Raw genomic sequence first — 16,704 nt, forward strand, 5'->3', positions numbered from 1 at the left:
GATCTTCCAATGGCTTGTGAACCAAGACGTCTAGTGACTGTAAAACTGACATAAGCCTGCCAGGAATTACAGCCTGAAGAGTACTGAGTGTCAGTTGATAGAATGTAAATGTGATAAATCCACTGGAGTTTTTAATTTGTTAGTGAATATCATTATACAGATAGAAGAAAGGTGTATTATTGTACTAGTGTTTTTATTATAATACTATATCACTATATCAGTTATTTCTTTTCCTAAATAAGTTATACAAGGTAAAACGTGTTCACTCATGTATTAGAACTCCTCATGTATTCGACCCCCCTCCCCCCCCCTGGCTTTTTTAGTTGGAAAATTGAAAAAATAAATCTTGCATACAGGGACACCCCCCTCCCTGCACCCCCAACGTAATTTGTCAGAGAATGACGATTCTGCTTCGAAGCGGGTTCAAGCCTTACTGCAGCTTTGATGACATTGCACAAATAGGTGAATAGTTTTGTGTCCGACCTGCACATTGCAAGCACACATCAATGATGTATATATGTCTGTTTTGTAGTTAAGAATGTCCGCCAACATAATGGTTAGCACGATCGGCTGCCATTCTTGGAAGCCTGAGTTTGATTCCCAGTACTGTATTGCCAGAGATTTACGAGTTATCATTTTTAAATTGTTGTAATTAGTATTTAGTAATTAGTATTGTATTATTAGAAGTTTTTACGTTATATGTACTGGGATCAGGGCCCTGATCTACCTTGAATTAGATTATTCTGGCTGATAATGCTCACAGAGTATGAGCGAAACATGTCCTAATTTTAATAGCTGTTAATGGTTTTATCCTAAATATAAAGGATTACTATGTATTGGAAAGGTGGTTTTTATTGATGTATCAACTTCTTATTCTGAATTCCAATACGGCTCTACAATGAGATTCACAACTTGCAAAGTTCTGTTGTATCAATATTGCATAATATAAGACTATATTACTTTATATATGTAGGCCTAAAAGTCGTTTTCACTATTTATTGTCTTTTTACATTTAGAAATACTGCTTTTCAACGAAAATAGCCAGTATAACTCAAATATATTCATGTTGAAGAGTGTACAATGTTTACATGTATAATTTATAACTCTTTATAGCCTAGAAGCCATGTGTTCACTGCTCAAAATTTGAGCGTCATCACATATTGGGCCCCCCTTATTTTTTTAGCTGTAAAAGTGGGGGGAAAGAAGGTCTAATACACGAGAAAATACAGAATATTTTATTTTCTCACTGGATGCTCCAAAACTTGTCTTATCCAAAATACAAATTTAATTTATTGACATTCTACAAATTATATTTATAATTCCTCAATATGGAGACACTCCGACCTTTTGGACTTGAATGCATTTTTAATACAATTAAGTAAGTGAGACTTGTATTACAAAAATTAAACGTATTTTGCTCTTCCTGAGAAATCACTTGTGGATAAGATGAGTTTAGGTACGGACCGCCTAATATAGTTTATTTAATTCATTTAATGCCCTTATTTGCTAGGTATTGTGTGCATTACTAGCATATTTTTCTTGGACAATTACTGTACCAATGGGTAATGTTTCAGATGAATCTGGGAGATTGGACTGGACAGCAGTGGGTTACATCCTTCCAGGAGCAGGCTGAAATGATTTTAGAAACAACTTCTAACGAACTGGGAGAGCTGGCAGATGATAACGACAAATTTCTTGAAGTTTTCTCAGCAGCAGCCTTTAAGTCATATATCTTTAAATTACGAGCCAAGGTGGAAACGTTCAATGTAAGCAGTATTATTTAAATGTTTTAGATGTTGGGTGAAATTCCCCAATGGACCACTAGTTTTGCATGGATATGATGGCCTAAGAACTTTACATTAACAACTTTCACTTTATACAGTTACAAGAATGAGAATATACACAAAGTTTCATGATTTCAATTTTGCTGGATTACCATTGTAATTGAAGCCTCTTTGGATTGTTAATTTATTTCAATTTTCTATCCCCCACCTGTTCATTATGGGACAGGTTGATTCCTCTTATGTGATGTTTGAATTAATCAAGTCGTTTGAAGAATCGCTAGGAGACATTTCATTAAATTAGCTGCCACCATCTAACCTGACCAAAGAAGAAATTCATGCCGTGAAAACTCACCAGGATACAGAATCGACTACCTGCAGACAAAGGCAATAATGATACGTGCCAATTACTTAGTTAAAATAGAGCAATTACACTAAAACCGTATTAAGACATTTCTGCAGGGGACAACTAAAAAAAAATGTGTTAAGCGAGAAAACTTGCTGCTGAATATACGAATGAAAACTATCCAACAGGGATATAGAAACACTAGATGGGTTTTTTCCGACGAGGGCATTTTACGTCGTGTAACCACGGATACAATGACAAATATATCTACCATATCTAAAGATGAGAGGAGAGTATTAAAAGGTGTCAAAAACATGAGAGAACAAATATGAAAACCTTTTCTGCTGGGGCTTATAAAATAACAAGTGCACTGAAGGGTGTGAAAAACACCAACAAATATGAATGCATATGTACGGGGGGCAATAAAAATATCCAAGTACCGTTTTTACGCGAATAATCCCCGCATATTTTTTTTAAAATTTTGATGTACAAAATTGGGGTGCAGGTTTTATTTGCGTCAAGGTTGCCAACACGCTCCTGGCTCACCTAGTTTTCGATGGCGAGTGTACAGTTATGCTTTGTGCAACAGTAGATGGAATATAACTGTCCCCATATGTCATATTTAAACGGAAAGCAATTCAGACTTAATTCTAAACTGACTACTTTTTTTAAATAGTACAGTATTTTACAGAGTAATTTAAATTCAAAATTTCTCCGCGTCACAATAGAACGCATCTTCTGGAACGTACAGGGGTAGCTTTCCACACTTTCACTCATTTCGGTGTGTCTATAGTGTGTTTCATACTTGAAAATAGGGTGAAATCTTAATTCTTTTGTATTCAGAGTTTTAAGGAACGCCACAATATCACGTAATTACAATTAAAATTGAGTACAGTAACGATTGCAACAAAATCTGACTGAGGCTGTGGGCCAGAGCTGGTCTGGAAGAGGAGTGATAGTTTGCAGCATAAGTTCAATACAACGGTATTAACTAGACTATGATAATGTAGTAAGTTCTAAATTACCAGTATTTTTTTCTACTGCTGATGAAAGGTGTTATTCTTACTGCTGAAAATCGTTAATGGAAGTTTGAAAATCCATCAAAAAGTCTGCTCTCCGCCAAATGGAAATTTCTTCCGCTGTTCCATTTAACAATCCGCCAAATTTAGTGGAAAATCCGCTGAGTTGGCAACACTGGACATGACCATACCATCTAAGTCATGCTTCTCACATCTCTGTACGACTGACCCTATGAGCAGCACCTTTCATAACACTCAGATGCACTAGTCGTGCTCTGAATGTCATTACTCAGCACTACCCATATCCCAGCAACTTCCATATTGTCACAGCCATGGATGAGACTGGGACTTCGGTGGAAGCTACACTTTACTCTGGCCTGTGCCAAGAGATGGATGCAAAAGTACTGTATCCATCAAGAAATGACAGCAGGCAGTGATTGTAGATAATATTTTTAAACTAATTTAATTTTCCCAATAGGCAATGTGCTGCAGCACTTCGGCACATAAGGTACGGCCGCCCCTGGGCAGGTGAGAATTTTCTTGTCACATAACACACCAGCGACCTGACATCACTTCAGCCATGTAGCATTTACTCATGCTCTGGTGTCTGATAATGTCTTTCCGTCTGAGGGGATGAGCGATCCAAGGTATTTAAATTGGTTGCCTTTAACTAGGTCTTGCCCTTCAATGCAAGTAGTATCAGCAGTCTGCAAGCCACATTGCACATACTCTGTTCTAGTGATGTTAAGAAGTATGCCATATTCCCCTAAATGGTCTTTCCAAATTCTAAGATCTATTCATACAAATTTAATGAACATAAATAGTTAGATCGTAAAATATTTTAACATACACTAAAAAGTTCCCTTAATAATGCTTATCTGTCTGTCTGTTAGGTACTCAGCCCAGAGGCTGGTTGGATCCTCAGTTAGCACCACCAAAGGTTATGCGGTTATAAGGAAACCCCAAAAACCAATGGCAGCATCAAAATGAGGCATACTAGGCAAGATGAGGAGTGAGGTAGTGCTTTCCTCACTGGGTTAGAAAGTACTATTGCAGCACGACTGACCCTGTGAGCAGCACCCTTCATAACACTCAGATGCACTAGTCATGCTCTGAATGTCATTTCTCAACACTACACATACCCCAGCAACTTCCATATTGTCACAGCCATGGATGTTGACTGGGACTTGGGTGGAAGCTACACTTTACTCTGGCCTGTGCCAAGAGATGGATGCAAAAGTACTGTATCCATCAAGAAACGACAGCAGGCAGTAATGCTTATCTAAATAGCATTAATAGTTGTTGAATTTGTCCTTATTGTTCAAGCATTTAAAAAAATTGTATTAAAAAACTGTTGTTGATCTCTTGGTTTAGCTCAAAGTAAAACAATTAACATCTTGGTATTGCTTGCTGTTAAAAATCCATCTAAGACGTTTTAATCCTCCACTGAATTTCTTTCCATCTCAAGATCTATTTAGAATAAGTTGCCCTTTGAACTGTAACTTAGTTGTACAGACTCATTCTATGATGGTGCTAGGCCATATATAAACAGCACAGTGTGTGTCTGGCTGAAGAGCGAGTAAGTTTTCACTGCTCCAGCGTATTGCAATGAGAAGAATATCTGCCAGGTACTCATTCCAGGAGCACGGCAGGATGTTTAATACGCTCTGTTTAAATATGGCCTAGCACCATCATAGGACGAATCTGTACAACTAAATTACAGTTCAAAGCGCATCTTACTCTAAGTAGATCTTGCAAGGTAGAAATAAATTCATTGGAGGACAAGAACGTCTTAGATGGATTTTTAACAGCAAGCAAGACCAAGATGTTAATTGTTTTATTTTGAGTTAATCAGAGAGAGAGAGAGAGAGAGGGAGAGAGAGAGAGAGAGAGAGAGAGAGAGAGAGAGAGAGAGAGAGAGAGAGATGGAGTAGGCCATCTCTCGAAACATGTGTGAGTAATAATTATGTAAATTTACAAATTGTATATTAAGTATTGATAGGGCGGACCCAACAACTAACCATGGCAATTTTCATGATATCTATCCAACTTAAATAACATACCCATCACATCAAGAACCAAATTTTAGCTGTAACAAAGTATTCCTGCAAAACAAGACTTGAAATTTCATTTGACAGGGCCAAGATCTTAGCAGGTATTCCCTGGAATATGGAAAGAATAATCCAAGAAGCTATCAGAATTAAGAAACACCCGAACAATATTAATTTAGATAAAGGATTTTACAAAATTGGCAGTTCTTGGATGCCTATTGCATGTAGATTACAATGTGCAGGTCACAGTATGAACATACAGGATGAATCCACAAGTTACATAACAGCACAAACTATCTGGTTAATGACACACACATTCCAGACGGCCCCATGGGGCTGACTTCGGAGAAAATGAAATGAAATGGCGTATGGCTTTTAGTGCCAGGAGTGTCCGAGGACAAGTTCGGCTCGCCAGATGCAGGTCTTTTGATTTGACACCCATGGGCGACCTGCGCGTCGTTATGAGGATGAAATGATGATGAAGACGACACATACACCCAGCCCTCGTGCCAGCGAAATTAACGCAATTAAGGTTAAAATTCCCGACCTTGCCGGGAATAGAACCCGGGACCCCTGTGACCAAAGGCCAGCACGCTAACCATTTAGCCATGGAGCCGGACGACTTCGGAGAGGGAGAAGGCTATTTAAAGACCAAGCACAAGAACCACTCTCGTAGTTGATTTAGCCGACTGGGATACTGATTACCTTGGATCGAATAGAGGTATTTCAGTTGCTTTGACAAAGAATACTGCAGTGTATTTGAAATGTTGGCAAACTGTACGGAAGGTATTGAAATCAACAACACTGTTCATTCCTTAAGAAGAACTAAATAACTAAGTTATTCTAATTTGAACAGATATGGACTATAACCTTGTATTGTTACTTTAGAATATTGATAGTATTGTCATTTGGAAAAGTATCCCAAAAAAAGATGCTTCATGTTATTGGACCCACAGGGTATGTGGTGTTTTTAATATTTGGAGGAAAGGTAGCAGGTTGAATGTTTCACTTCGTAATTACCCTAAAACCAATGCAACAGAAGAGGTTAATGGAAAGTTGCCATTTTCAGTATTTGTAAGTTAGTTTAAATTGACTTTAGGAAAGTGTCTAGAACTTGAAATTTGAATTACAAACATGTGGCAAGAATTACAAAACAGAAGCAGAGTGATCTAAAGTATGAAACACTCCCCCACCTTCCATATTCGAGGATCGTTACTAGTAGTACTTACTCTTGAACAAAAACCACCACCACCACCACCTTTCATATTCTCATGACTTGGTACCTACAGACTATCACATGTTTATGTATCTGTCACCTGTCATCTGACACCGTTTCATGGTTATCATCCAGCAATTCTAGAATTTTCCCTTTCACAAGGTCTGCTTTATCCTGGTTAAGTTTTTGGTTTTTAGCCATTTCGGCTACCTGATGCCTTTTACAGCGTCCTTGTAGCTCGAAGGTTGTGTTGATTTGCTTCTTCAATGATTTGGTGCTTGCTGTTTAGGAGTGCTTTATTCTGAGCGAGGTCTTTTCGCTCCTGGGCGGTTTGTTTTCCATCCAAGTCTCTTCCCTCATCTTCCTCTCCCTCGTTAGTTTCTTCCGTTGTGCTCCAGAGAGTTCATGTTTGATCCCAGTTCCTGATGTTCCTGGTTCTGTAACCTTTCCTGGAGTTATTTCAGTCACCTCCATTTTAGAGTCTTCTGTTGATAAGCCTGTGGATAAATCCACTCTTTGTATAGTTGAGTTTCAGCTTTCACTTAAGGTTAGTTCTAGGGTCTCCGTTTTGGTCCCGCGAGTACCGGAGAAATAAATGGTCCACTCAGACAGAGTGAGTAAGGTTACTTACTCAGGGAGGTCACCCAGTTTCCCTGAGGCTCCGTTAGTGACACATCACCCATGTGCCATGCACCCCTTCGGCACGGATTAAGGCAAGCCACACTTAACACCTTGGGGTTGGGGAGGTGGTCCGCGATCTCCTATTCAATATATTCAGCGAAACACCTGTCCGGCTTGTCAGCGGTCAACTGGCGCTACCAGGCAGGTGCCAGCTATCAACCACCCGCCGGCACGTCACGATACCCGCTCAAGGTCTTGCGTTAGGGTTTGCGGGATGTTACTCCTCGCCATTTTAGAGTCTTCTGTTGATAAGTCTGGGTTCCTTTTCTCCTGCTGAGTTGAATAACTCAAATGGTATAAGACTGGACTTTTGAGATAAATTTGGTGGGTTCAGCCCCAGTTCAGTTCAGTTCGTTGGCATTTTAAGGTGTTCAAGTACCGTAGAAGTCCGTTATAGTGATAATTCATAACGGTGAAAAATGTATTCTCTACAGCAGATTGTCGTTATATTAGGTTTTTCGTAAAAGTCAGAAAAATACACATGAAAATTGGTATGAAACGGCAATCAGTTCGTTCAAAATTTGTATTTTCGCGAATGAGATCTATACTGCAGCGTACTAGTTTATTTTTCGAAATCCGATACTTTGTGAAAGCGGATGTTTAATTTCCTTCCGAAAAAATTATAGTATCACTCCAGAGGCTTCTGTGGCAAATGTTTCAGTTTTCTTCTTCAAACAACATCCCCTAACCCAACCTAACCGTGAAATTTAACTAGACGCGATGAAATATAAACTATCCTCTGAAATCAGTGATGTACCCGGCCATATCTTGATGTGTATTAGTGTTGGCTACTGAGTGTATGATTTGAAGCAGTGAATCGATCCGTTCAAGTGTCCGAATGAATCTATTCACAGGAACAGCGAGCTCATGGCACATGATTCAGTTGACTCGCAGCAGACAGTGCTGAGTGCCTCACTCATGGATCATTATCGGCACACTAGACATTGGTGGGCAGCCGAACTTCCGCTGTGAGCGAGATACAGAGCCATGGCACATTGAAAGAATCATACCCAATCACAGCTCAGTGAGACACAACACACACATGGTTCATATCAGCATGGTCGACATTGGCGGGGAGCCGAACTTCCGCTGCAGCGAGACACACAAGGCCATGGCACACTGAAAGAATCCTACGCTAAGACGGGCTCTCACTCTCAACACATTTGAAAATAATACTTATTTGCATTCAGTGTCCTCTTCTTGGAGGGATATTTAAATAATATATGGATTTATTTGCAGTGTTAAAAAGGTAGTCTAAACATAATTCCAAAGTAACTAGCTAGTAAATAGGTAGGCTATAAGGTTCTTCTATTTATTAGTTTAATGAATCGGTATTATAACATAGTTGACATTCGACAATTAATTCAACTTACCTCTCTAGCCTACCTTATGACGATAAGTCATGCCCGTGACCACTCGTAATTACCTGTTTTATATTGGAAAGAACTGCTCAGTATTTTCTCAGTTCATATGTCGCATCATTGCACAAGACTTCGATAATTGAATCACAAGATCACCGGTGAACGTGGACAGTGGGTGAGCTGACTGACGCATTAACTTAAATAAGATGATGTTGAATCAGAAAACCACAGGGCTACTCTGTATCTTGGGCAGCCTATACAAAATATGAAGATTTTAAAAAATCCTTTACTGATAGAGACACATTTTCAAAGATGACCGAGAGAGTTGGCCATGCGGTTAGGGTCGCGAAGCTATGAGCTTGCATTCGGAGAATGGTGGGTTCAAATCCTACCGTCGGCAGCCGTTAAGATGGTTTTTCGTGGTTTCCTATTTACACACCAGGCAAATGCAGGTGTTGTACCTTAATTGAGGCAAAGGCCGTTTCCTTTCCACTGCAAACCCATCGTCGCCATAAGACCTGTCTATGTCGGTGCGAGGTAGAGCAACTTATTTGATTTGTATTTAATATGTAGGCTACTTATTGTGAACACAGGTATTTTTACATCTAATTCGTATATACAGGTATACTGAAACTCGCCGGCAAAAATTTACGAATTGATTCTTAACAAAAAAAGAACTAAAAAAGGTTATGAAAACATGGGTCCGGAAATGTATACGTACAGATTTATTCAAACTTTGTGTCAAATTAATGTTAGTAATAATTTACAAGTCCTGTTTGCTGCAAAAAAAAAAAAAAAATTGAGACAGCAATTACAATTGTTACGTAAGTAATCATGTTGTGAATGAATCTGATGCGAGTCTTAAAATACTTTAGGTCTCGCACATGATATTCAATCATCTTTCAGCTTAGCCATTTCCCATAACATGTCTGTGGTTTTCAGACTGTTTAACACGTCTGTTATCTGTGATTAGTCTTTTGGTTTGCAGTGTGCTTACGTAAATAAGTGAAGTTAAGTAGCCATAGCTGTATGAGATTTTGTGCATGGTGTCTGTTTTTGTGGTTAACAGTAATTGTGGTTTGCAGGCCGCTCTGAAGTGCTCATGTACACGAACACATGTATGGTTTGGTGGATGGTAAGGCATTGAAGGCACGTCACTTGTATCAGGAACGATATGCAAGGTGCAAACTGCCAGACCGAAAGACATTTTAAGGAATCAATCGCCACCTCTGTGAACACAGGAGTTAAGCACGCCCACCATGAACTGGGGGACGGTTAAGCAGTACAACCATTGCAGAGGAGGAAGCTGTACTCAACACTGTGGATGAAAGTCCTGGAATCAGCACTAGGAGGTTAGGTTTACAGAGGAATTGGGTGCACATGACGATCTGGAGACTGCTGCAAGGAAACCTGTTGTATCCGTATCATCTTCAGCGTGTACAAGCCTCGTTTCCTGCGGATTATCCTGCAGGAGTAATGTTCTGATGGTGGTTCCTACAACAATGCGTCATGACACCTAACTTTCCAGCTTCTGTGTTCACAGATGAAGCAACATTCACAAGAAACGGAATACAGAATTTCCATAATCAACATGTGGAATGGTACAAATCCTCATGCAATCATCCTATTTTCTCATCAACACAGGTTCGCCATTAACATCTGGGCAGGTATTCTTGGTGATTCCTTGTTGGGACCCTACCTTCATCCGAATAGGCTTTCTGGACAGAACTACACTCATTTCTTTCATACTGCATTGCCTGATTACTTGGAAGACATGTCACTTACATCCCATCAACAAATGTTTTTCATGCATGATAGTGCTCCTGCACATTTCAGTCTGCCTGCCCGGAGGTACCCAAATACCCATTTTCCTGAGCACTGGATAGGTAGAGGAGGACCAATTGCTTGGCCATTGTGCTGTCCTGACTTGACCCCCCTGGACTTTTACCTGTGGGGACACGTCAAGTCTCTCATGTTCGTGATTCCTGTTACTGATGAAGCAACTTTACGTGACTGCATTGTGACAACCTGTCAGGCAGTACGCACTAAACCATCCATTTTTAATCGCGTACGTAACTCCATGCGACAACGAGCTGAGGCTTATATATTCAAGCTGAAGGTCATTACTTTGAACCTTTCCTCTGATACATGCTCAGAGTGTTTCAGCTGCCGCTACAGACGTATGGTGTAAATGTACGGATGCTTGAATAAATCTGTAAGTATACGTTTCTGGACCCATGTTGCTTAACCTTTTTTTGCTCTCTCTATGTGAGGAATCCATTCCTAATTTTTGCTGTCGAGTTTTGGTACACCCTGTATAATAGAGTTGTGACTTTCAGAGAACTGGGGAAAACGATAAGTTAGTATATAAGCTCTGAGTTATGTCAGTTCTTCTTCTTCATCTTATTATTAACTATGTAACTTTTGTACTGTAATATAACGAGCATGTATAGTACTGCACAAGTTCCTATTTTTTCCTGCATTTCATTTTGAAGTTATTTGTTTTGTATTGTGAACTTACCGTGAATACAATGAAATTTCCATGTTCTCTGAAATCGTTTAAGAAAAGGCTATGCAAAGAATTGATAGGGAATCTCCCACCTGGGCGACAGATCTAAATGCAGATCACTGGTGATTGTGTGGACAGATATTTGTCATCTAAATCTGTATACTTATTTAATGGAATGAATGGGGGAAAGGCTTTGTAACATCAACATTTGATGCGAAGTGGTGACTGCTAGGAGAAACCTGAAACCTGAATCTGAAAGCTAAATGACACGTAGGAAAGCAGTTCATAGAATGAAAACCCTATGGCAGCAGCAAGCTGCTGTCGTATCAGTACACACTGTATTGATTCAGTATTGTGAACGGAATCAAATGAATCAAATATCCCATCACTAATGTGTATCACATTCTTACTTAATTTCACTGTGTAACATTAAAAGTAAGCGATTGTTTACTTCAGCTTTTATTTCTAACAAGTTAACAACTGCTATTGGCCACGTCATTTATGCATTTATTACAAAAACGTGTTATCCTCTTTCATTTTATATTCCCTTTTAGAGAACAGCAGTTGACGGGTATTACTAAACGACTCCGACATCGCCTTCAAATGTCGACGAGAGAGCTTGCAAGTGTTCATAGCGAGAAAACGATACGCTTCGATGATCTATAGTATTTTGTGGCTAATGTTTGTTTTCTTATTCAAACTCAACTGTACTGCATGTATCATGAAAACATATTTAAATCGCCAGTACAGAAATAACATTCTCACTATAAATTTACGTGGGAATAGTCTCGCCAGGCACAAGAAAATATAAACTAACCTCAGAAATCAGCGATGCGCTCTGCCATAGCTTGAGGAGTATCACATTCTTACTTAATTTCAGTGTAGGGTATTAAAATTAAGCAATTGTTAATTAGTATTTCTAACGTGTTAACAACCTCTAATGACCACGTTATTTACGTATTTGTTAGGAAAACATGTTCTGCGCTTTCATTTCTAATTTTCATTACGGAACAGCAGTCGACAGGTATTAGTAATCGACTCCGACATCACCTTCGAATGTTGATGAGAGATCTCCCAAGTGTACATAGCGAGAAAACTGTATCAAAGGTCACATTTTGTGGCAAACGCTTGAGTTTTCTTATTCAAATAGCTTCACCTAACCTAACCCCGTAAGTACAATGAAAACATATAAAGTACCAGTATTGTGATTTATAGTGGTCACAAATACATGTATATTATAATAAAATACAATATTCATGAAATAAAATGCTCAATCGTTGGACTATGTACTCACACTGATTACTTACCTGATTACTTACACATACAATTGTTGAAGGGCGCCAGCTACAAATAGATGTAACGATAATAGAATGAGAGTCTTCAATATTTCTAGGGTGTAGGGTAATAAGCTTACTTTGACAGCATAACATATAGGTTCTGGGAAAAGGAGATTAGCATTCGGTTTCCCCATTAAAATGTGAGGTTATCTGATCTACTATTGAAACGAAACAATTAATTTATTTGATACTAAACAAAAAATATTCTTTAAGAATTGACTTTAACGAGTGAGATTTACTGCAATTTCAAAAGATAATATAAAACTCTGACATTATAACTGAGGGAAACTGTAGGCATAAAATTTGAAATCATCTTGACCAGATATTTAAGAGTTATACAAGAAATCTATCCCTCACTGTTCACTTGACTGTACCTCGAACACTTTGCGTGTTATTACGACGTATTCCTTTGAGTTGGTATCGGCTGTAAGTATATCATACCTAGTTTGGTGATCTATCCTTTTAGTTTCACAAACAAGATATAGCATGGCTTGAAATTATATTCACACTTCACAATCAGCTTTACAAGTAATTCACTGAACTGTTAGTCTGCATTACGATGACTCATTATTTGGCTGTCACCTAACTTACAAAGGAAATCAGTGATGCACTCTGCCATATCTTGAGGTATATCCCATCTTACTTAATCGCAGTATTTAGCATAAATTTAAGTTATCATTTATTTCAGCCTTATTTTTAGAGAGTTAACAACTGCTATTGGACACGTTATTTATGCATTTATTGTGTTCTCCTCTTTCATTTCCATTTTTCTTTACGGAACAACAGTCGACAGGTATTACCAGTCGACCCCGATATCGCTTTTGAAAATCTACGAGAGATCTCACTAATAAACATAGCGAGGAAACTATACCACTGATCATCATTCGCATGCAATATAATGGTTCGGTAGGTAAATATCTGTAACGGAAAAAATCGTGCACACTTAATCGCTCGTAATAATGGATGAGTCAGTGATACAGCTCTCGCTGCAACCGAAGGATAATACGCAGTTTAATATAGGAATTTTGAAGGGACAAACAAAATATGATGTTATAGCGGGGTTCTCGTTATGTGCCGTACTCGTTATAGCGGACTTCTGTATATTTAGCCTCATACCGTAAAGTTTTTGACACATAAAAGAACGTGTGTGGAGAAAAATTTCAGCACTTTGGTGTCCCCGAAAACTGTAAATGTAGTTAGTGAGACGTAAAAACCAGTAACATTAAATTAATAATTTCCTTCTTTGTCTATTCTTTGCTTTGTATTTCTGCTTCAATCTGTTATTCTTATGGCTTCCCTTTTGTAATGTGAATGCCCAGTCTTCTTTTTAAGCCAAGGAGTGAAGCTAGCTCATTGAGCATTTAGAAGGAATAGATCGGAAACAACTGAGATTGATCAGTGGGTTGCCCTTCGATGAATATGGCAGTGTGTGAAGATATCTTGTCATTTTCATTTTATGTTTTCATGTTTGCCTTTGTATCCATCTTTCTAGCATTTTTATATTTAGAGCTAATTAAAATCAGGGAAATGAAAAAAAAAATGAAGGCTGTCGTGTAACTCTTTAAATCACAGTTTATTAAATGTCACAGTGACAATGTGGGAAGAGGGAGCAGCAAGTGGAAGAGGCCAGAATGAATATGCACACAAAAGGATAAGGACAATCTCTACATCCATTCCTTCTCATCTTTCCAACATTCTATCAGATATTCCTCTATGAGGTAATTACAACATATGTAAAATGTTGCCATGCAGAAAGATTGATATAGTCTTATGAAAAGAAAAACCACAGCCTGTTTCCAGTTTCAAGTGGATCAGGAATGGAATGGACGAAGCCCCCATCTAGCAGCGAGGATAGGAACTGTGCCAGCTGCTGAAGCCTGTCTCACTTCTCTAGGGCAATTATTAATGACTGGCAGATGAAAGGACATGATACTGGAGTGTGTTGCTGGAATGAAAGATGACAGGAAAAACTGGAGTACCGAGAGAAAAACCTGTCCTGCCTCCACTTTGTCCAGCACAAATCTCATATGGTGTGACTGGGATTTAAATCGCGGAACCCAGTGGTGAGAGGACGGCGCACCACCGCTTGAGCCATGGAGGCTTTGATAGTCTTATATCACTGTTTTATGTGGTTGTCCCTTGTTCAAGATCCCTGATCTACCTGTCAGTCAACTAATAAGCGCTTTGTAATGTTTACTAGGATGTGTGTTCCAAATATTATGTGACAAGAGACCATAACTTCATATGATGTTACAACAGATGTATTTAACACATGAAGCTACTTTCCTCCTTCATTCTTCTCAGGCTGTCTCTGTGACATTCTCTCCCAGCAGTGTTATGGAGGAAGTTAGCTATGCAATGCAAGTCGTATAGCTGTAAGTTTTCATTGAGATGGGGGGGGGTCAAACTTCACCATCAGAAGCTCTTTTTTGCTTTACGTCACGCCGTCACAGATATGTCTTACAGCGGTGATGGGATAGGAAAGGCCTAGGAATTGGAAGGAAGCGGCCGTGGCCTTAATTAAGGTACAGCCCCGGCATTTGCCTGGTGTGAAAATGGGAAGCCATGGAAAACCATCTTCAGGGCTGCCGACAGTGAGGCTCGAACCCACTATCTCCCGATTACTGGATACTGGCCGCACATAAGCGACTGCAGCTCTCGAGCTCGGTATATCAGAAGCTTTGAACATAGTATTTCTGGGGCTGTACCTTAAGACCACAGCCATTACATTTTCCATCCCAGCATGACTGATAACCTATTTATTTGCAAAAATAAACAAACGGTAATAAAGCATCATCCATTAAAGGTCAGGAGGATTTTGGGTATCCACCTTTTCAACTTGTGGTTTGTTATTTCCGTGTATATTTTGTATATTTATTGTGTACAGTGTAATTCCTTTTTGTTTTAATTATGCTTCCATTCAAACTCATTTTTGTTTGCTTTGTTTCTCAGGATGAGAGCCGTATGAAGACAACAGTAGCAAATGTCATTCCCTTGAATTACAAGGAATATAACAGGCGACTCATTGAGAGTATCAAGAAGAGATCTGGTCTAGGCACCAAACAGTGAAAATTACATTTTGTGACTTCTTATCAGCATTGGACAATAATTTTATTGCGCACTTTTCATTTTGTTGCAGCATTAATTGCTGTGCTTTAGACCATCTTGCTTGCACTGTCATTATTCCATGAACCCATGTTTCTGGAATACTTGTGTCGATTTCACCGAGATCAAGGTTATCAGGATAATGACGATGTAGTGTACGAATCATTTAGAAGGTGTGATATTTTCTGACTGTAATCTACCAAATATTTTCTCAAGAAAAACAACAAAACAGTTTATTTTCACATGTTGTAATAAGTTAGGTTGCTTATTCATATGGGCAGTGTGGGATACAAAGGATGTAGTCATTTCTTGTTACTTGGTACAAAATTCCGGTAGTTGTAAAATAGCAGTTTGGTCCGAAAGATGATGCACATAGTTAATCATCCATTTTCTTGTATATGAATCAACTTCCAACACTGCCACAGTGATATAGAATCCCAGAGAAATATTACCTAAGGGAAAAAAATTTGGTCACCACCTGTATGAGGTTGTAATGTAACCTATTGGTTGTTGTAATCTACATGGTAGTTATCAGACTAGAGAGAATATAAGAAAAATGACTCACATTTTGTTAACCAACAAGGCTTTAAAGATTTGTAATTACTGTATATTAGAACTTAAACAACCTCTACGAGAGAGACGTTAATCATGTTGAAGGTTGCATGACAAAATATTATGTTGTGTAATTTTGTAAAATACAGTAAATTCTCTGTTTAATGTTTACCCTGTTCCGTAAATTGAGCACCATGTCAAATGAGAGGATATATACTTCTTTTCTCCTAGGGCAAGGGGGAACTTGCACTAAATTAGGGAAAGTGTAAATTGAGATAAATAAGAATTTTGATGTATTGTTCTGTCTTTATATTAGTGTGTGTTATTTACATTTTTAAAATATATACTGTATACTAGATATGTGTTCTCATTGTGAATAATAGTTAAGAGTAACTTTTTACAACTTTTTAAGTTATTTCATATTCCCAAGGGAAGTTTCTTCATTATTGGTTAGAAGTATGTTTCTTATCTGTATTGTACATTTTGTGATAATACTGAAAAGGAAACAAACTACTACTGTGGAACTTATTCTAAAAAGAACCAGCTTTTATATTGTTCTCTTTACCGGGCGAGTTGGCCGTGCGCGTAGAGGCGCGCGGCTGTGAGCTTGCATCCGGGAGATAGTAGGTTCGAATCCCACTATCGGCAGCCCTGAAAATGGTTTTCCGTGGTTTCCCATTTTCACACCAGGCAAATGCTGGGGCTGTACCTTAATTAAGGCCACGGCCGCTTCCTTCCAACTCCTA

General features: G+C 38.7%; 1 protein-coding gene across 3 annotated transcripts in view; it reads left to right on the plus strand.

Annotated features, from left to right (window-relative positions):
• Positions 1 to 16,311, plus strand: part of RPA1 (replication protein A 70) — a 126,073-nt gene extending 109,762 nt beyond the window's left edge. For 2 of the 3 annotated variants that reach the window (XM_067144813.2, XM_067144814.2), the window contains exons 12-13: positions 1,575 to 1,766; positions 15,254 to 16,311. In XM_067144813.2, coding sequence (XP_067000914.2) covers positions 1,575 to 1,766; positions 15,254 to 15,370 — 309 coding nt within the window. In that variant the 3' untranslated portion in view covers positions 15,371 to 16,311. Of the gene's footprint in view, positions 1 to 1,574; positions 1,767 to 15,253 lie in introns of those variants that run through there. The other variant, XM_067144815.2, reaches the window with a different exon arrangement.
• The last annotated feature ends 393 nt before the right edge of the window (positions 16,312 to 16,704 follow it).

Source organism: Anabrus simplex, chromosome 1 (genome assembly GCF_040414725.1).
Source record: "Anabrus simplex isolate iqAnaSimp1 chromosome 1, ASM4041472v1, whole genome shotgun sequence".
Lineage (NCBI taxonomy): Eukaryota > Metazoa > Arthropoda > Insecta > Orthoptera > Tettigoniidae > Anabrus > Anabrus simplex.